Below are 20,552 nucleotides of genomic sequence, written 5' to 3'. Positions count from 1 at the left end.
GCTCTTGTCAGTTTTTGTGAAAATTAGGCCACAGCTGTCAGCCTGAAAGGGAAGCACGCATCTCAAAGGAAAGATCTTCGGAGACGCGTTATGCATCTCCCACCCCCTGCCCTTCCTCCAAACCCTTCACGTGGAAGAGGAAAGAGGTGAAAACCCGAAAGCATCATCATCATCACGGTTGTATGTGTGCATGCCCTGGGGGTCAGCAGCTGCTGGGGCTGAGTCACTGCACTCTGCAGCACACACAGGGTTTCTGCCCTGGCAGGCACGCTGTGGCCAGAGCCAAGGTTTCAGCCCTGCCAGGCATGTGCCATAGGAACACACGTTTGGGATCGCGCTGCCAGGCCCTGCTGCTGGTTTTAGTGTCAGTGGGTTCACAAATCAGAAGGGATGCTGTAGGCTTTGTGGGGTGTTTTGCTTTCCTGTGGGCTCAGCGGGGTGAGAGCATCCTGGAGGTGCTCAGCTCAGCACTTGAGAGCTCTGCAGCCTGAGGGTCACTGTAGGGTTCCTTGGGTGTGTGCTGGTGGGCATGTGCCCAGTGGCCTTCACCTGTAGCTGCCACGTCCATGTAAAGGCGCAGCCATGCCTTGCGCTGAGCAGCCCATTAACTTCCCAAATCCAGTTATTTTTAGCTGCCAGCCCATCCCGGACGACATCAGCAGTCGATCACCTTCTGTGTGAACTCTTTCTCCACGGTGCAGCACTGTTCCTTGCTCCCAGATGGAGCTGTGGTTATCAGGGGTCGAATGAGCAGCTGGAGGGTTGGAGATGTGCTTTGCAAACCACAGGTGACCTCTTCCAAGGGCATCGTTGTGTTGGAGCTCATCAAGGCATTGCACTGCCCGTGTTTGAGCATGGACTGCTCCTTGCCAAACCCTTCCACAAGGATTGCAGGCTGGTGCTTGCCATTGCTTTGCTCAGTGCCTGCTGTTCCTTGGCTCTTCCAGTCGCTGCGGGGTTCCCGAGTGGTGTGGCATCAAAGAGGAGCATCACAGGGAGGAAAGGGCTGAGGCTCCGTGCTTCATTTCCAAGTCCAACAACTTACCTCTAGCTCTGCGTGGTTCTGCCCATCTCCAGACCCAGCAAATGTAAGCAGAGAGGCTTCTGGGGAGGAACTCCAGAGATGCTCTGCTCCCCTGTGAGCAGAGGATCTCTCTGGATCCATTCCCATTGTAACCTCAGTCCTGGTGCTTGGGAGCAGCGAGCAGCTCCACGTGCACGGAGCAGGCTGGATTTCACCTGCTATTCCCAGGAAATGGGGATTGTGCAATCACACAGCGTGGTGTTATGGAGGCTCAGAGCAGAGCTGGCACGGCGGCGTGCAGCAGTTGTTGCACTAACGGCAGCAGGAGCACCGTGGGAGGGTTTTCTTGTTTGCAATGAAACACTCCACGCTTTTTCCTTTCGGAGCAGAAGCATCTCAGGGGTTGTCTGCAACTGCTCGAGATCCGGGGGCAGAGCCTGAGTGTCTCTTCCTGGCTGATCCTGCAGCAGAGCGTGCCGGGTGCTCCTCGTGCCGTGCTGTGCCAAGGGAGGAGAGCAGTACCTGGAGAAACAGGGCATCGGAGATGTAGCATCTGGGAACATCTCATGGTGGGGCACCAGCTGGGAAAAAAAAACTTTCCAGGTCTCCCCAAAATGCACTCGCAGCCTTTGATCTCATGCTCTTACTCCTGGTTGACCTGACGTCCCAAAAAGCAAGCCTTGATGCCCAGGGGCCTCCGTGGTGAGACATCAAGGAGAGTCCAAAAGCCACATGAAAACAGAGGCAGCTGGCACCAATCCTGCTTGCTGCTCTCACTGCCTCCCTGGCTCCAGCAGGCTCTGTGGCCATCCTGAGCGAGCCGAGACGGCTCCCAGCTCTACACTCATCCCCAGCCGGGCCGTGCTTTAGGATGTCCAGCAGATGCTTCCAAAGCACCCAGAAATCTCCCATGTGAAGCACGATGAATTTTTTAAAGCACGAGCCGTCAGTTGCAGTTGCCATGGTTTCCATTGCCCTGCAGCCAGATTCGGCAAAGGGGAGTGGGGAAGGAGGGGAATGGAGAGCTGTGATTTCCATCTGGGTAAATGGAAAGCCGTGATTTCCATCTGGATAAATGGAGAGCAGTGGTTTCCAATTCAGAAAAATGGAGGGCAGTGATTTCCTTCTGGATAAATGGAGAGCAGCGATTTCCATTTGGTTAAAGGGAGAGCCGTGATTTCCACCTGGAAAAATGGTGATTTCCATCTGCACCATGGCAGCGAGGGAAGGGGGATCCGGGAAACCACATCTTCACGACTTCCCCTTGTCCTCCTCCCTCTCGTCTCCCCATCACATTTCTCTCTGCACCCAAAGGCTGCTCCTCCTGGGATCCTAAGGGATCCTAAAGGATCCCAGCTGCGGAGCCGCCCGGGATGCTGCTTTTCCCGGCAGGGATAGGATGAGGATGAGAGCAAGGGTGGCAAGGAGCCTTGGAGGGGGAAAGGAAGCACAGGAAAAGGAGGGTGGGGAGGAAGCACAGAAGGGGCACTGCCTTGCTCTGGCACAGGCGGAGCTGACAGGTGGTCCCAAAGGGCTCCCCATCACCTTGGATGAGCCCAATTTCCAGGTGTTGTGCTGGCCCTGCTTGTGTAGACTTGTGGCTCTGATCCCAGGAGAGCTAGACTCCAGGGCTGCCCCACACCTTTTCTTCCCCTGGGGACAGGGTGGTGGCATTCATGGGGATGACATTTCAGGGCAATGAGCCGCGTCCCTCCGTTGTCACAGCACTGCGTAGGCAGCATCGCAGTTAGCAGCAGGGGGATGGAAGGGTGAGCTGCAGGCAGCCTGATCACCACCTGAGTTTTTAAGCTGTCGAGCTGCTAAAAAAAGCAAATCACACCTGGCTGTGTCTCTGCAGGAAAAGTGTCTGCCTGGGAAGTCGGTGGGAATCAGAGCAAAAGGTGATGGGGTGAGCCATAAGAGGGGAAGCTGAGGAGGAGGGAGCAGAGCTGCGAGTGCTGCTTGGTGCTCCCACAGCTGGGAGAGCAGGGCTTTGCGTCCTCCTCTGGGGCATTTATACGTGGCTATATATATCTGGGCTATCTTTATCCAGGCTGTGTATATTTGGGAATGGCTTGCAAGGGTTGGGAATGGCACTGGGGCTCCCAGCTCTGCCTGCAGCCCCATCCCACCCTCAGCACCCCCGGCATCTCAGCCACCTGTCCCAGCCCTGCCCTCCTCCAGGCACCGCGTTCCCCTCGCGCCGCTGGGATCCTCCTGGGGCCGTTCCTGTGCCACTCACTGGTGCTCAGCCTCAGCTGTCACAGCAGCTGTGGGGCCGGGCAGTTGTCCTCTCCAACCCACAGGTCTGGGGAGCAGTTTGGGGCAGGGATGTGGGGACACGGGGACAGCACAGCCCCAGCAGCACTGGAGTTTGCTGCAGAGCCAGCTCAGGGTCGGACCGCGGTGCCGGGTAGGTGCAGATACTCTGCACCAGCTGCTCCCTTCCTTGCTAATCAAAACCAGAAACATCCAGCTTCTATTTCTGGAAGGCGATCCCTCAGCTGCCCTAAAACACTGGGACTGGGGGCAGCAGTTCAGGGTCAGTTGGCACAGCAGCGGCATTGTCCCTTCTGCTCACAGCAGTGCCTGTTTGGGGCTGTTGCATTGCATGGAGCCACGGGGTGCTCTTGGGATGGGTTAACACAGCCCAGAAAGTGTTTGTCCCCAAGGACCCATTGTATTTTGGGGCACTGCTTTGGCATGCGTGGTCCCAGGGCGTCAGTGGAGCAGCAGGCACCCCGTAGCCAGAGCAGCTCCCACTTTGGCTGCAGGCACTGCAGGGCACGGGCTGCTCGCCCTTTCCCCACTGTGCTCCAGGAGCTCCATTGGCCGTGGGGAGGATGCTGAGCACATCTCCAGGGCTGCTCACCCATCCCCTTCCCTCCCTCACTGCCTCTCTCCCTCACACAGTCCCGTGCCCAGGCGGTGAGAACGCTTCATCCCATGAATGCAGCCCGGTTACGTAAGAATAATTGGGATAAATGAGCTTATTTATCACTGCCCGCTCCACTCTAACGCGGGCCAGGGCGAAGGCTGGCTTTGGTTACGTAAACCCCTCACAGAGCATCCCATTGTGAGGGCTGGGCAAGGAGCTCGACGGGACCCAGAGCTGGGAGCACCCCCTCTTTGGGGACAAAAACCCCATTTCTCAGTGCCCCGTCCACTTTGGGTGTCCCCACGGATGCTGGTTTGGGTGTCCTCATGCAAACCGCCCAGGAATGCGGGAGCTCAGAGCCATGCCGGAGAAAAACAGGAAATCCTAAAATCCAAACAAAGGAGGAAGAAAAAAAAAAAAATTAATAATGTGGGTTTTCAAGTTTTCGTCTCTCCAGTGTTTAAAACCTCGGGAATTCTGTTTGTGGAGCAGAACATTCCTGCTGTGGGGGCACAGCCACACTGCGGGCACCATACTGGGCTCTGCTCCAACCTCAGTTTCCCCAGTGTCCTGGGAGTCAAAGTGTGGAGCTCAGAGAGCAGTGGGGCAGCTCATTGGGTGGTAGAGCTTTGTCCATGGACTTTGGGGTTTTGGCTCCAGCGGTGCCCAACTGCAAGTTCCTGTTGGTTGTGCTCTCTCCCTACGCATCCCCCACTCTCGGATGCAGCCCCAAAAGCTGGACCAGCCTCGGGTGTCCCCACATGTCACCCCTGCAAGAAGGATGTGATGTGATCCTTCCCCTCTTGTTCTTGTTTTCCCCTCTGTGACACACAGGCAGCTCTGTCTACTTCTGAATGCAGAGAACATCTTCCACTCCATGGCGGACATCCTGCTGCGGGAGGAGGACCTCAAGTTTGCCTCCACCATGGTGCACACACTGAACACCATCCTGCTCACCTCCTCTGAGCTCTTCCAGCTGAGGAACCAGCTGAAGGACCTGAGGACACCGGTATGGGCACCAGGTTTCCCACTGGGGGATGACAAGGGTGGCAGGGAGCTGAGAGCTCAGAGCCCAAGGCTGGAGCTGCAGGGACCAAATTGCTCCATTATACAGATGGGGAAACTGAGGTGTAGGCAGGTCCCCATGGGGTGTAGGGAGTGGCTGGAGGATGTGCCCACCTCCTGCTGTTCCCCCCCTGCGCTGCAGGTTCTGTCCCCAGCCTGTAAGCTGATCACAGCCCCTGAGCCCCCCAGCAGCTGCCAGCTCCCTCCCTGCATGCTCACGTGGGTGACAGCAAGTGGGCGTCCCACCACTCTGCAGCTGTTCCCCCTGCAAAACACCACGGTGCCCAGAGCAGCTGCAGCCCACCAGTAGTGGAAGTGTCCAAGGCAGGACCCCAGAATTTCCATCTTCCACCCCAAAACCATCTTCCAAGGGCTCTGAGCAGCACTGGTGCTGGGCGGTGGGGAAATATCCCTTTGTGTTGTGGCAGAGCTGGGACCAGCACTCGCAGGGCTGGGTGTGCAGTGGGTGCTGGGAGCATGGGGTGCTCTGTGCCATGTCCCCATTGCATTTCATCACCCCCATTCCACCGTGGTTTCCTCCTTTCCCAGGAGAGCCGCAACCTCTTCTGCTGCCTGTACCGCTCCTGGTGCCACAACCCAGTGACCACCGTGTCCCTCTGCTTCCTCACCCAGAACTACAAGCACGCCTACGACCTCATCCAGAAGTTGTATCCTTTGGGCTTTTGCTGGCTGGGGTATCTGGGGGGCTCAGAGCAGCAGCTGGGGACCCTCACCTCACCAGGGGCTGTATCCCCGTGCCAGCCACGTGGCAGCGTGGTGACAGCACAGGGCAGTTTGCTCGGTGCCTGCCACCTCCCTTTCCCTTTTTTTTTGTTGTGGAGTGAGAAGAGGAAGGCAGTGGTGGCTGAGTGCTGACCCTGATCTGCCTTAGAGCAGGGGAGGCTCCCACACCTCCTTCCTCCCAGGAAGACGAGGCTGTGGCCTCCAGGACTGATGTCCAGTGACACGAGCAGAGCAGATGGTTTCTTTCCTTCTCCTTTTCCAGCTGCAGAACCCAGAGAAAGCCAAGCCCAGAGCATCCCAGGGGTCAGCAGTGCTGCCAGCTCACCTCCATTTGCTACAGGAGGCCAAACACTGATGTCCCAGCCATGCGTCCCTCCTGGGGGTGGCAGCTCCTTGGAGCTGCTGCTTGGCTCACTGCGAACATGCCGCAGGAAGGAGAGGTGCAGTCCAAGCCGCCTCCCTTCCCCAAAATCCTGGCTCCTGCCCCACTGGCTGGGCTGCAGCTCTGTTGGCTCTGCACGGGGCACTGCGGGGCCTTCCCTGAGCCCACAACGTGTCCTTGCTCTGCAGGCATTCTGGTGGAACGTAGAATCACAGAATCATTAAGGCTGGGAAAGACCCGAGTCCAAAGACCCCAAATCCAACCCCAGCCCACCCCCACCATTCCCACTGCCCACGTTCCTCAGTGCCACATCCCCACAGTTCTCAGACACCCCCAGGGATGGGGACTCTTCCCTCTCCCTGGGTAGCTGTGCCACTGCCTCACTGCTCTTTTGGAGCAGATGTTGTTCCTAACATCCACCCTGAACCTGCTCTGGCACAACTCAAGGACTTTACCTCCTGTAAACATGGCACAGGTTGAGTCGTGGAATCGTCTCTAAGTTGGAAAAGACCTTCAGGATCAATTCCAACCATCAGTCTGGCTTCCTGAGTCCTGTCCCCAAACCACATGCCATTGTGCCACAGTGCACATCCCCTGGGTACTTCCAGGGTTAGGGACTCCACTAGTGGAGTCACAATGAGACCCAGCACACACTGGGTCTGCACGTGGCAAGGCACAGTGCAGGAGGCAGACATTCCTATCCTTTCATAGTATTTAAAGGGGCTGTAAGAAGACAGGGAACAGACTGGTTATCAGGGCCTGTTGTGATGGGACAAGGGGAAGTGGTTTCAAACTAAAATGAGATTTACGCTGGAGCCAAGGAAGAAATTCTTTACACTCAGGGCAGTGAGGTGGTGGCACAGGCTGCACACAGAGCTGGTGCTGCCCCATCCCTGCACACAGCCAAGGTCAGGGAACGGGGCTGTGAGCGCTGATGGAGCTGTGGGTGTCCCTGCTCAGTGCAGGGACTGCGAGCAGATGGCCTTTAGGGTCCCTTCCAACTCAACCCATTCTGTGATTTGGGACCCCTCTGCCCCACACATCACTCTGCTACTGGGCCACCCCCTGCTGTGCTGCATCCTTAACAGCCACGCTCAGTGGGGACCTGGAGGTCACAGTGGATTTCCTCACCGAGGTGGATAAACTGGTGCAGCTCATCGAGTGCCCCATATTCACATGTAAGGCTCGGCCCCTTCCTTCCTCTCGGGTTTGTGCCGTGCACGGGGCGCTTGCTCTGCCAGCCCCTCCATCCCCTCCCCATGCTTCCCAGCAGCGCTGCGTGAGGAAATAGAGCAGAAGTTATCGGACTTCTCGCTGCTCAGCCCTCAGCTAGAGCTGCCCAATGTGGGTTATCAGAGCAAGTGGCCCTACAGAGTGATTGGGGGGGATTGGGGCATATGGCATGGACCTGTCACAACCCAGGGACACTGGTCCCCGAGGTCCACACCTCATTTCCTCCCATGTGAGACATCCGTGTGTGTTGGGTATGCACAGCTCTGAGTTCCTTGAGGGTTCCCCACCTGCTTATCTTAACCTCTAGATTGTGGGGTTGGGGACAGATGGGCATGGGAAGACATCAGAATGGTGGCAGCAGATGGGAGGTGAGGTGAGGGTCAGGCCCATAATGTTGGCTGGGGTCACCTACATCAGGAGCTGGACTTGGTGGTCCTTATGGGTCCCTTCCAACTTGGGGTATTCTTTGATCTCACGGCACGATCCCAAAGGGTGCAGGGAGTGACAAGTCCACGTGTTGCCAGGTGGCAGCCCTGCTGGCTCCTGCCTCGCTGGCTGGGCTGGCAGTGCCCAGGGAGCAGAGTGTTGGGCTGGGAGGTGCCATTGGGGAGGGATGCTGGGACCTCAGAGGTGCTCTCGGGGACACATGGAGGAGTTACTGCAACGGGATCGCTGGTGCAACACCCCTCGAAATTGCAGCCATCCCGGCAGGTTGGGAGGAACCAGGAACAGTGGAAGCTGGGAGCAGAGTGCTTCACCATCCCCTTCCTCTCCTTTTGCAGACCTGCGCCTGCAGCTGCTGGACGTGAAGAACAACCCCTACCTGATCAAGGCACTCTACGGGCTGCTGATGCTGCTGCCCCAGAGCAGTGCCTTCCAGCTGCTGTCCCACCGCCTGCAGTGCGTCCCCAACCCCGAGCTCATGCAGAGCGCGTAAGTGCGGCGGGGATGCGCCCGGCGGCTCTCGCTTGGGGTTTTTTTGTCTATATTTGGTAACCCTGGGAGGGCTGCGCCTCATCCGCAGGCATTTGGCATCGGGGATGGAAAATTTCACTTTGTGGGGTCGCTATGGAAACAGGCAGAGCCACGGAGGACGACGGAGCGAGGAGGCAGCTCCCAATGCGTCCCCCCTTCGTCCGGGCACCCAAAGGCGCTGTGACGCCTTGCCAGCAGGGATGGCTGTGCTGCCCAGGGGCAGCTCTGCGGCGATGGTGACGGGGATGGAGACGGCCCCCCGTGCCCCCCTGTGCTGCAGGATCAGGATTTCCACCCCCCATCCCTCTCCTTTTGGCACACTGGGGCTCCACTGCTGGGCTTTGGCCATCCAGCCCTGGCTAACAAGCAGGGCCGTGCGCTCGCCGCGATGAAACCTCCGGAAAAAAGGAGCGCTCCTGAGCTGCACGGCTTTATGAATCCGACCCCCACCAGCTCCACTGCTCTGCTGTCAGCTCATCCCCCGGGCTGGCTTTTATCCCTACCGCTGCAGGGCTGGAGCTGGTGCCCACCGCCCTGCTCCTAATTGGTGGGGCAGGGAGGGGGCCGTGTGTTGGCCCCCCCGCTGTGATCCCCCCTCCCTCTCCTCCCGCAGCAGCCGGGTTTTCAGAGCGATCCGAGCTGTCAGCCAGCTCGAGCATCTGATTAACGCTGACCTACATTCCTCCAAACACCGGAGGCTGCTTTCATAACGGTGAGCCCGGGGCAGCTGAGTGTGGTGGGGACGCCCCTTGTCCCCCCGCCCCACCGAAACATCAGAGAATTCGGGTTTCTTTCTCCTAAAACCAAAGAGAGGCAAGACGGGGCTCTTGCATCCTGGGGGTCCAGATGTGTGTGTCGTCTTCTTTATCCCGTCCTTCCCCTGCTCATCATAGAGTCACTAAGGTTGGAAGAGACCCCTCAGACAACCCAAGTTCGACCCCAGCCCACCCCCACTGTGCCCACTGACCACATCCCACGGCTCTGGGACATCCCAAGGCACAGTGACTCCCCCCCATCCTCGGGCAGCTGTGCCACTGCCTCACTGCTCTTCTGAAGGAAAACCTTTTCGCCAACACCCAGCCCTCTGGAACTGCATCTCCTGCCTCTGCAGGAGGGAACCACCTCTCTTAGAGGCTGCGCCCGTTGGCTCAGCACTGTGTGTTGGATGCCCACATCCCTTCTCTCCCTGCAGGGACGGCAGCAGGACGAGCGCAAGCTCCCGCAGGCCGGCATCCTCCACCATCGACTACACGGAGCTGCTGCAGCACTTTGACAAGGTCCAGAGCAAACACCTGGAAGTGCGGCACCAGCGAGCGGGGCGGGCAGAGCAGCCGGAGCGACGCGTCGTGCTCTGAGCACGGGGACAAGGGAACACGGACCAGGGCCTGGGGACAGCGGAAACGCCGGTGCTTTTAGGGCAGAGGGTGCGGGGGTTTTCCTCCTCTGTGTCAGTGTGGGGACCCCAGGCTGTGCCCGGCGTCGTGCTTGGAAGCTGCGGAAGGAGGGAGCAGGGAAGGCACGGTGTCTTCTCTTGCAATAGGGTGAGCAGACTTTGCTTCGCTAATGCCTTCCCCGTGACCGTCAGCTGAGTGCCCGGCCTCCTGCCAGCAGGACCGGAGGGGAAGAAACGCATGGGGAAGGGAAGGAGGGAGCAAAGTGGGTCCTCCCCACTGGGAAGGGAGCAGGGCAGCATCCCGGCACCCCGAGCCCCTCTTTCTTAGCCAGAGGCTCAGCTTCATCCCAGTGCCGGGCGGAGGAGAGCCCTCGCTCCGCGCATCCCTTCTTTGTTCCTATCCTAAGCTCCCTGCCATCAAATAAAAAGAACGATGCAGAGCAGCCTTGCTGTGCCTTCCCAGGGCTGCTCCATCCTTGTAGTGCTGGGGTTCCCAACCAGACCCATCCAGGCCCAGAAGCCAGAATCCTCCCCAGGCTGCATATGGGGTCCCTGCTGCGGCCCTGCCACGCTGGCCCTTAGGCTGGACCCCTTCCAGCGTTTCTCCACCCCAAGTGGGAAAAAGCAGCCGGAATTCTTCCCAGCCGCGCTCATGGAACCGCAGCGCAGTGACAGGCATTTTCCTGGCCCCAAAACAACCAGGGTGAAGCCAGCATCCAGGGACCATGCAGTGGGCGGCTGCGTTTTCGGGGTCTGATCTGCATTCCCGTCCCTCTCCCAGAGCATTTTGGGCCCTCACCTGATCCCGGGGAGGGGGGTGGAGGAATGCAGAGGGTTTTTATGGCCCCCAGCCTGTTTATGGCTCTGGCAGCGGGTTCCCCAGGCAGCCCCACTCCGAGCTGCTTTGGATGGGATCACGACATTCCTGGCATTCCCGGGAAAGGGCTTTCCAACCCCGGTCATGGCGGGTTAACTTTAAAAGCCGTCCCCTCCAGGATGGGGCAGCTGGGTTCTTCCAGCCCTCTGCCACTGCTTGGGGTGCAGAGGGAACGTTGGGACGCTGCCGTGTGTCACCTGCCACCACCACCCCTAAAGGGACAGCTTTACAGGGAGAAATTCCAGCCCTAATAGTTTCCTTGTGGATGGTTCTTGCCCAGTGCTGGCCGGAGGAGCAGTGCGGTGCCACTGGTGGCTTTGTGGCAGTAGGATCTTGTTGGCTGCGTGCTGTGACCGGGTTGCAGCTCGGGAGACCCCCCAGATCTCAGCTTGGGTTGAGGACTGTCCCACAGAGCCCCAACAGTTCCCCCAGCATCCCCCAAAGCACCCCTTGGGTTCCCGTGGTGTTACCCCAGAGTAGGTAGCTGCGTGCCCCTGCGCCTCCCGTCCTCAGCATCCCTTTGGATCCCAGTGCTCCACCCCCAGCGATCCCACAGTTGCTTCCTGGGGTCTCCATGCAGTGCAGCACTGCCCTTAGAGCATCCCAGAGCAACCCCATGTACCCCCATCCTTGGCATCCCCCAAGCATCTCTATGAGGCCCAGCACTGAATCCCCAAGAGTTGCATCCCCAGCCCCCCCCGGCGGCTCGGGGGGAATCTTCGGGGCCCCCAAAGCCTGGGTACCCCCTAAGCATCGCCATCCCCATCTCCCCCCATCCTTGGCCCCAGAGGATACTGCACCCCTGCAGCTGCTTTGCAGGGCTGCTCCAAACCCCAATGCACTGCCCTTGGGACACCCCCGCGTCTCCCCCGTACCTGCACCCCCGAGCATCCCTCGGAAACGCATTCCCAACTCAACCAACCCACTCGCTGCCCCAAAACCCCCCGCATCCCTCGGGTGCTCCGTCTGCCACCCTCCTCTCTTCTCCCCCTCCTCCCTCCCTCCCGAAACCTCAGCATCCCCAAACCCACCCACCCTCCCCTCCCTCCCCCAGACCCCGGGCAGCGCATGTGCCGCCGCAGATCCCGCCCCTCTCCGCCCCGCTCCGCCGCCGCCCCGGGCTCCGAGCTCCGCTCTCCGTTCTCCCATCCGTTCCTCTCCGTTCCTCCGCCGTCGGGGCCCGCTGAGCCCGGCGGGTGCCCTTGGAGGCGATGCCTTTCCCGGCCCCTCCGCGCCGCCCCGACCCCCCCGCCGCCCCCCGCCGCTGAGCCTGGCCCCGACGAGGCCTCCCCCGGCGGCGCCGCCCGCCCCGGGGCTGCCGCAGCGATGGAGACGGCGGAGAAGGAGTGCGGAGCCCTCGGTGGGCTCTTCCAGGCCATCATTAACGACATGAAGGTAGGGTCCCCCCCTCCCCAACCCCCCACTCCGAACCCGACTGTCGCCGGGCAGCGTTTCCCGTCCTCACCGGGGGGCGGCGGGCATGGGGAGAGAACCGGGAGCCGGGAGCCGGCACCGGGCGGCCGCCTGAGCCCAAACATCAACGCCGGATCGGGACCGGAGCCCCAGACCGGATTATCGGAGCTCTAAACCGAGAAGCGGAGCTCCGATATCAGCCCCGGATCGGTTACCGGAGCTCCATACCGGGCACCCTGAGCCCCAAACCGGGCATCCAAAGCTCCGAACCGGGCACCGGAGCCCCGTCATCAGCACCGGAGCTCCAAACCTAGCGCTCGGAGCCCCGACATCAGCCTTGGATCGGTACCGGAGCTCCATATCGGCACTCGGAGCCCCAAACCGGGTTAACGTAGCTCTAAATCGGGCACCTGGAGCTCCGAACCGAGAACGCTGATCCCGACATCAGCCCCTGATCTGTTACCGGAGCCCCATACCGGGCACCCGGACCCCGACATCAGCCCCGGATCGCTTACCGGAGCCCCGCAGCCCCCTACGGCGTTCACCGCACCGAGGGGAGCGCAAAGATTCACCCCCCCCCCCCCCCCCCCTCAGGTTCCCCCATCCCGTTTTACTGCTGGGCGTGTGGGGGAGGGATGAGGTGGGGGGGGAGGGGGGAGAAGGTTTATTTTTCTATATTTTTTTTCTATTTTTTTCAACGATTTTTGACTGCACGCTGCATCGGAGGGGGGAGGGGGGAATGGGGGCTCTTCCAAGTGCTGAGCTTAGCGGGTCCGGCGGTGCCCCCGCGTCGGGCTGCAGCTCCCGGAGGCAGAACCTCGTCCTCCTCGTCCTCCTCCTCCTCCTCCTCTTCTTCCTCCCGCTCGGCTCCTCACTGCAGCCCGGCCAGACAATGCTGTCATTGCCAGAACAGGGGAGGGGGATAAAAAGATAAATAAATAAATAAAAGCTTCCCTGAGAAAGGGATTAACCCTTTGGGGGCCGGTGGTGTCTGGGGAGGGGGGTGGTGGGAGAGAGCTCCCGAGGGAGGAAATCTCATTATTATTATTATTACAAGGGTGATGGGGTGATCCTTATGGGGCAGAAGGGGGTTTGGAGTCCCTGGCTCAGCCTGAGCTCTGAGCATGGATCGCCCTGTGCCTCAGTATCCCCGTTCTGCCCATGGGCTTAACCAGCCTGCAGCCACCATCCCCGTGCTGGTGACAGTAGGGACCCCAACTCTATGGGGCCGGGAGCTCCTCGCCGTGACAGCGAGCTGGATTCATTCCTAGGATGGGTGATCGTTTTTCCTTTTGGTGGAAAAGGCTGAAAAAAAGGAAGGAAAAAAGACAACGTGCTACGACAACAGCTCTGCTCGCACCAGGCACCATAGGGCCCTATGGGTGCTGCATCTCTGTCCCCAGTGTTGTCACCACGTGGGGTCCCGGTGGCCACAGGATGGGGATGGGTAATTGCAGCCAGCATTTGAACACAACGATGCTCCCACGTGGGGCCAAGGCCAAAGGATCTCATCTTGGTGGCAGCGGGGACATCAGTGGCTTTTTGGCACCGGTTGGTGGCTTCAGGGAGGAGGACAGTGGAGCCTCGTGATGGTCTCTGGGTTTCTTCCCAATGCCTTCCCCCTGCTGTGCAGCGTCCCCAGGTGACCTTGGCGTGTCCTTGTCCCCAGTGTTGCCCTTGTCTCCATCGTCCTCACCCCTGTCCTGGTGTCACCGAGGGATGGGGATGTGCCCTGTGGACGGGGCATGGAGGTGGGCATGGGGACGTGGTCCCCAGCCATGATGGCTGTCCCCGTGGGCCTACCAGAAGCAGAGAGATGTCACACACCGAGCAACACGCTCCACGGATGGCTTCCTTATGGACATGGGACTTTTGTAGCCTCCAAAGCACTGCTGGATCAGCCCTGCTCCCCACCCACACCAGCTGTCCCCAAATGAGACAGAGGTGCCACCAAGGCTCACCTCCAGGGTCTTTGCAAGCCCCAACGCCTCCATCGGGTGGTGCCCTCACCAGGACAGTGGGATGGCTTTGCCTGGATGGTGGCACTGGGACAAGCCTCACCGAGATGGTGGCATCAGAATGGCCTCGCCGGGGTGGTGACATTGGGCTGGCACCAGGACTTGCTGCATGGCGCTGGGATGACCTCACCGAGGTGGCACCAGGATTGACCTCACCAGGAGGACATTAGGACTGGCTTCTCTGGATGGTGGCACTGGGATGGGCTCGACGTGTGATGGCACCAGGATTAGCCTTGCTGGGATGGCACAGGGATGGCCTTACTGGGACCAATATGAGACCTCACTGGGACGGCTCCTCCTCGTGACAGTGGCACAGGAATGGCCTCATCGAGAGGACGCCGGGACTGGTTTTGCTGGGACGGCACTGGGATGCTTCCCCAGCACCGGCAACCTGTCCCTGTCCCTTCTGCTTCCTCCACCCCTGAGATGAAGGCATCACCGAGACTGGAACGGGGCAAACCAGGAAGGATGAGGGTGGTGGAGGGCAGGGGCCGTGCTCAGAGCCATCAGAGATGCCACCCCACGGGGGCAGCGTGGGGGCTCTGCCCGAGGCTCGGGGTCTGACCACTGCCTTCCCCTCTTGCAGAGCTCCTACCCCATCTGGGAGGACTTCAACTCGAAGGCCACCAAGCTGCACTCCCAGCTCAGGTGAGTGGTCTGGATGGTGCCACAGGCACCCTGCTGGTGGTGTCCCCATACCCAAGGGGTGACAGCAGCACTGAGCTCCATGTCCCTCTCCCTGCAGGACCACGGTGCTGGCTGCGGTCGCCTTCCTGGATGCCTTCCAGAAAGTGGCTGACATGGCCACCAACACTCGAGGTAGGGTCCCCCTGCGGGATGTCCCCGGATAGGATGTCCCTTGTGCTGTGGAGCGTCTCCCAGTGTGACAAATTGCACATCTCCCCTCCCTGCGAGATGTGGGGTCCCTCCGAGCACTGTGTCCCTGTGCAGGCTCTGCGTGTCACCGCTTGGTTGTGCCAAGCAGATGGTCCAGGGCTGTTTTGCAGACTGGCGGCATCCAGGGCCATCTGGAGCCATGCGGGAGGAGGAGGTGGAGGAGGAGGAGGAGGAGGAGGAGGAAGGCAGCAGCTTGAGCCACAAGCAGATTTGTCTCCAAACCCAGTGGCCCACTGCACTGGGGGGGATTAGGGCACTGGGGGATGGCAGGGAGACACCCAGCTCTGGGCAGGGGACAAAGTTTGGGGCAACCCCGCTGCAGTGGGATGAAGGCTGTAATGCCCCACTCGTGGCTGAGGATGTGGGGCTGGAGGTGTCCCTGCCTGTGGGGGTGTGGAATCGGATTAGGGGCAGGAGGAGAGCTGGGAGGAGGAGGATTAAGGGATGCCCTGCGTGTGAGGGCTGAGGGCTGTGCTGGGGGCGATGTGGAATCCCTGGCTGCCCGGGGGTCACCGCTTGGGGCTTTTGGGGCAGAGACTGCCCGGCCTGCGGGACGGGATCGCTGATGGCCACCGGGGTTTGCAGCAGTGCCACCGCGTGGCCGTCCTTAGGCTTCAGAATGAACGCGTCCCACCCATCAGCCCGGGGGGACAAACGGGCGAGTTCGCAAAGCAGAGTTAACGATCGAGGGGCCGGCCGGCCATTCATCTGGCGGGTTTGGCCTGCGAAAACGCCGCCCACCCCCATCCCGGTGCCCAAACGCGACCGTCCCCATCCCTGCGCTCAGCGGGGTCCCGTTCTCCCCCAAGGGGCCACGAGGGACATCGGCTCCGCGCTGACCCGTATGTGCATGCGGCACCGCAGCATCGAGGCCAAGCTCCGGCAGTTCACCAAGTAGGTGCCGCCATCGGGGATGTGAGGAGGCCGGGCTCAGCCCTCGCCACGCTCCCCTCCCTCCCCAGCCCCCCACTCCATCTTTTTTTCTTGTTTCCCCCCATCCCAGTGCCCTGATGGAGAGCCTGATCAACCCTTTGCAGGACAGAATTGAGGACTGGAAGAAAACTGCCAACCAGTTGGACAAGGACCACGCAAAAGGTTGGGATGGCGTGGCGTGGCATGGGATGAGACAAGAGGGGTGGATGAGTTGGGATGGGATAGAATGGAACAGGATGGGATGGGTTGGAATAGAATGGGGTAGGACATGATGGGATGGCATGCTGGGAAGGGATGGGATGAAATGGGATGTGGCAGGATGGGATGGGATGGAATGGTGTAGAATGGAATAGGATAGGATAGAATGGAATGGAGTGGGATGGGATGGGAGGGAATGGTATAAGTTGGAATGGAATGGGAAGTGATGGGATGGGATAGGATGGAATGAAATGGAATGATGGGATGGGATGGGATAGGATAGGATGTGATGGGATAGGATAGGATAGGATGTGATAGGATAGGATAGGATAGGATGGGATAGGATGGGACGGGAGGGATGGGATGGGACGGGATGGAATAGAATAGAATGGAATGGAATGGGATGTGATAGGATGGAATGGAATAGAAAGGAATGGGACGTGATGGGAGGGGGCTGCATAGGATGGAATGGAATGGGAAGTAATGGCATGGGATAGGATGGAATAGAATGGAATTAAATGGATTGGGACATGATGGGATGAGATAGGATGGAAGGGAATGAGACATGATGGGCTGGGATGAAATGGGATGGGAAGGAATGAAATGGAATTGAATGGGAAGTGATGAGAAGGAATGGGACAAGATGGGATGGAATAGAATGGAATGGGATGTGATGGGAGGGCGTGGGACAAGGTGGAATTGAATGGGACATGACGAGATGGGATGGGATAGGATTAAATGGAATGAAATGGGGTGGGAGAGGGTGGAGTGGAATAGAATGGATGTAATGGGGTGGAATAGAATGAGACATGACAAGATGGGATTGGATGGGACTGGACAGGACAGATCTGTGCCAGGAGGGATGCTTGGGTCCCACCCCATCACAGTGCCCTGTGCCCACAGAGTACAAGCGAGCCCGCCACGAGATCAAGAAGAAATCCTCTGACACACTCAAGCTGCAGAAGAAGGCTCGTAAGGGTCAGCTGGGTGAGGGTTTGGGGTGGGGGTGCGGGGGGACCTTGGCTGTCGTTTCACACGTTCTCTCTCTGTCTCCTTCTCTTTTCCTCCCCTCCACATCCTTCCCGCAGAGCTGCTGGGTAAGTGAAGCGCTGCCCCCTCCCCGGCCCCACTCTGCTTCCTTATCTGTGTCTCCCCTTGGGACTGGGTGAAGCCAAACCCTCCCCCATCCCCAGGTTTCCCCCTTTGCTGAGGGCTGTTCCATCTGTCTGTCCGTCTGTCCGTCCGTCTGTCCATCCGTCCAGCCCTGCTTTTAGCCTAGCTCAGCTCACGGCCCCTCGGTGACATCCCCATCCGTGGGGACGGTACCCCATCCGTCCGCAGCTCAGTAGGGGCTCATCCGTGGGGATATGGGGCTGATGTCACCTCATTCCCCGCAGGGAAAGGGGACCTGCAGCCCCAGCTGGACAACGCGCTGCAGGACGTCAATGACATGTACCTGCTGCTGGAGGAGACGGAGAAGCAGGCGGTGCGCAAGGCGCTCATTGAGGAGCGGGGCCGCTTCTGCACCTTCATCACCTTCCTGCAGCCTGTGGTGGTGAGTCCTGGGATCCCGCAGGGGTGCTGGGGTCCCCATGTCACCTGGGAGGCTGACGCTGTCTCACTTGTCCGGCTGCAGAACGGGGAGCTCACCATGCTGGGGGAGATCACCCACTTGCAGGGCATCATCGACGACCTGGTGGTGCTCACCGCCGAGCCCCACAAGCTGCCCCCTGCCAGTGAGCAGGTCAGTGTGTGGGGTACTCAGGGTTATGGGGGGTGAGTGCCACCTGGGGGGCTCCAACCCCTCCTTGCCACAGGTGATCAAGGACCTGAAGGGCTCCGACTACAGTTGGTCCTACCAGACCCCTCCATCGTCGCCCAGCAGCTCCAGCTCCCGCAAATCGAGCATGTGCAGGTGTGTCGTTCACCCTGGAGCCAAATGGTGGCCCTCGGGTCCCCAGTAGCACAGAGGAACTGGTCTTGGGGCAGGGAGAAGGATGGGCATGGGGCAGTAGTGTTGGGGAGATGGGGATGGGTTGGTGGCCAAGTGCATGCCCCCTCCCTGGCTTTTGGGGAAGATGTAGGGTGCATGGGGCTCACCAGCATGTCCCCTGTCCCCATCCCCGGGGTGGCACCCTCGTTCCTCGTTTCCCCAGCCATGCTCTGTCCTCGAGTGGGATGATGGGGACGCATTGCCTGCTCTGTCCCCACGGACGCACGTGCCAAACCTGTGTCTCAAACTGTCCTTTCCTTCCTTTGTCCTCCTGCTGCCCCTCGCGCCCCGCGTGCCCCCCAGCAGTGTCAGCAGTGCCAAGGGTGGTCTCCCGTGGCCCGGGGGGGCTCAGACCTGCTCACCCAGCTCCACCTATCGCTACCGCAGCCTGGCCCAGCCGGCCAGCGCCGGCACGCGCCTCTCCAGCGTCTCCTCGCACGACTCCGGCTTCATCTCCCAGGATGCTGCCTACTCCAAACCGCCCTCCCCGATGCCCTCAGACATCACCAGCCAGGTACAGTGGGCACGGAAGGGGATGATGCTCCTGGGCCTCGGTTTCCCCATCTGTGGAATGGGCACCAGTTCTCAGCCCCATGTCGAGAAAACAGACTGTTTCCAAATTGCCTCAACCTTTTAATGAGCCGATTGGTAGCATCCCCAGAAAAGTGCTTTCCCTTCACCCTGCAACCTCCCTGGTACCAAGGATGCTCCAGGGACCCGGGTGGTGCTGATGTTGCCAGAGGTGCAGCTCTATGGCACCGGCTCACCGGCTCTGTTCTCTCCTCCTGCACTCTCTGCTGTTCCTGGATTGTTGGGCATGGCAGAAGTCCTCCAGCTCAGCGTCCTCAGAGGCCTCAGAGACGTGCCAGTCGGTCAGCGAGTGCAGCTCCCCCACCTCGGTGAGTCCTCACTCTCTCAGAGCACAGCAGTGGAGACTTCATCATCCTCCTCTTCCTCTCCTCCCCAAGAGGCGTTCCCCCATGGGGCAGAGCATCCCAGGCCGGTGCCACCCCCAGCTTGAAGGACGAATGCCAAAAGGTCCCCAGACTTACGCCTCCCTATTCCCCACACCCCGTTTTCCCCACTGTTGCCTTGTGGTTCGCAGGATTGGTCCAAGGCCAGCCCCTATGACCAGCCCGTGGTCAGCACCCTACAGCGACGAAAGGACCGCGTGGAGCACCTGCGGGAAGCCGAGATGGGCTCAGCCAGCGGCGCGTACCCGGCCATGGGCAGCGACGATGCTCCCAGGCCCCGAATGTCACCGGCCACCATTGCAGCCAAGGTAGTGGTTGTGGGGATGGGTGGTGGGGCCCGAGGATTCCCTTGGGGTGCTGACAATCCTTGCCCCCACAGCATGGCGAGGAGGTGTCCCCCGCCGCCAGCGACCTGGCCATGGTGCTCACACGGGGGCTGAGCCTGGAGCACCAGAAGAGCAGCCGGGACTCGCTGCAGTACTCCAGTGGCTACAGCACTCAGACCACTACCCCATCTTGCTCCGAGGACACCATCCCTTCCCAAGGTACTCAGTGGGGCATCCCATATACCATCCCTTCCCAAGGTACTCAGTGGGGCATCCCATACACCATCCCTTCCCAAGGTACTCAGTGGGGCATCCCATACACCATCCCTTTCCAAGGTACTCAGTGGGGCATCCCATACACCATCCCTTCCAAGGTACTCAGTGGGGCATCCCATACACTATCCCTTCCAAGGTACTCAGTGGGGCATCCCATATACCATCCCTTCCAAGGTACTCAGTGGGGCATCCCATACACCATCCCTTCCAAGGTGCTCAGTGGGGCATCCCATACACCATCCCTTTCCAAGGTACTCAACAAGGCATCCCATACACCATCCCTTCCCAAGGTACTCAGTGGGGCATCCCATACACCATCCCTTCCCAAGGTACTCAGTGGGGCATCCCATACACCATCCCTTCCCAGGTACTCAACAGGACATCCCACAGAGGGTGGGAGGAGGCGGAGGCAGCTTTCCATGGCACCGTTGACACCTGTGGGCACTGAGCTGATGCCTTCTCCATGTTTCATATGCCCACAGCACTGTTCCCACCCAGTCATTCCACTCCCATTGCAAAGCATTTCACATTTCCCAAGTGAGAGTGTGTCAATCCCGCTGGCCCTGCATGGGACGGGGTGCCCTGGTTGTGTTGAAGGATTGGGGTGCGTTGCATTGTTGCTGGGATTACAGCCTGGAGTGGGATGCTGTGGGCTGGTGGCCACAATGGAGAACTGCTGGTGTAGGATCAGGCTGTGGGTGTGGGTTTAGGGCCAGTGCTGGGCAAACTGGGATGTGCGTGTTGGGATCTCGGTGTGTGCAGTGTCGTAGCACGCAGGAAAGGAAACAACAGGTTGCACTGAGAATTGTGTGGGGGTGATGGTGTGGTGTAATGGTGGTGATGATGGCCAGTGGTTGGGATGGCGCAAAGTGATGTGGTCAGAGGCTGAGGAACCACTGAGACACTTGGGGTTGGGTTGGCTGCGAGCGTGTTGTGATGACAGCGATTGGGGC

General features: G+C 59.8%; 2 protein-coding genes across 12 annotated transcripts in view; both read left to right on the top strand.

Annotated features, from left to right (window-relative positions):
• VAC14 (VAC14 component of PIKFYVE complex) overlaps positions 1 to 10,137 on the top strand; it is a 52,713-nt gene extending 42,576 nt beyond the window's left edge. For both annotated transcript variants that reach the window (XM_042834800.1, XM_042834801.1), the window contains 5 exons: positions 4,737 to 4,911; positions 5,517 to 5,635; positions 7,192 to 7,271; positions 8,109 to 8,259; positions 9,494 to 10,137. In XM_042834800.1, the coding sequence (XP_042690734.1) occupies positions 4,737 to 4,911; positions 5,517 to 5,635; positions 7,192 to 7,271; positions 8,109 to 8,259; positions 9,494 to 9,656 (688 nt within the window). In that variant the 3' untranslated portion in view covers positions 9,657 to 10,137. The remainder of the gene's footprint in view (positions 1 to 4,736; positions 4,912 to 5,516; positions 5,636 to 7,191; positions 7,272 to 8,108; positions 8,260 to 9,493) is intronic.
• A 1,731-nt stretch (positions 10,138 to 11,868) lies between these two features.
• Positions 11,869 to 20,546, top strand: MTSS2 (MTSS I-BAR domain containing 2). 10 transcript variants are annotated; one of them, XM_042834855.1, is made up of 15 exons: positions 11,869 to 11,966; positions 14,589 to 14,650; positions 14,748 to 14,821; positions 15,709 to 15,793; positions 15,903 to 15,994; positions 16,934 to 17,008; positions 17,119 to 17,127; positions 17,428 to 17,585; positions 17,667 to 17,774; positions 17,848 to 17,945; positions 18,327 to 18,537; positions 18,848 to 18,922; positions 19,129 to 19,305; positions 19,377 to 19,542; positions 19,582 to 20,546. In XM_042834855.1, exons 1-15 carry the CDS (start codon positions 11,898 to 11,900, stop codon positions 20,307 to 20,309), a joined length of 2,187 nt encoding a protein of 728 aa, XP_042690789.1. In that variant the 5' UTR covers positions 11,869 to 11,897; the 3' UTR covers positions 20,310 to 20,546. The 10 variants fall into 10 exon arrangements, with proteins under 10 accessions (XP_042690789.1, XP_042690792.1, XP_042690784.1 ...); XM_042834858.1 differs by having other exon boundaries at positions 19,377 to 19,620; positions 19,967 to 20,116; XM_042834850.1 differs by having other exon boundaries at positions 16,934 to 17,002; positions 19,377 to 20,546.
• Positions 20,547 to 20,552: the final 6 nt, after the last annotated feature.

The sequence above is a fragment of the Centrocercus urophasianus genome, unplaced genomic scaffold (assembly GCF_019232065.1).
Source record: "Centrocercus urophasianus isolate 14NV4802_14NV808 unplaced genomic scaffold, USGS_Curo_1.0 seq_49, whole genome shotgun sequence".
Classification (NCBI taxonomy): domain Eukaryota; kingdom Metazoa; phylum Chordata; class Aves; order Galliformes; family Phasianidae; genus Centrocercus; species Centrocercus urophasianus.
Note: the sequence above shows the minus strand (reverse complement) of the source record. Positions and strands in the feature narration are given on the sequence as shown.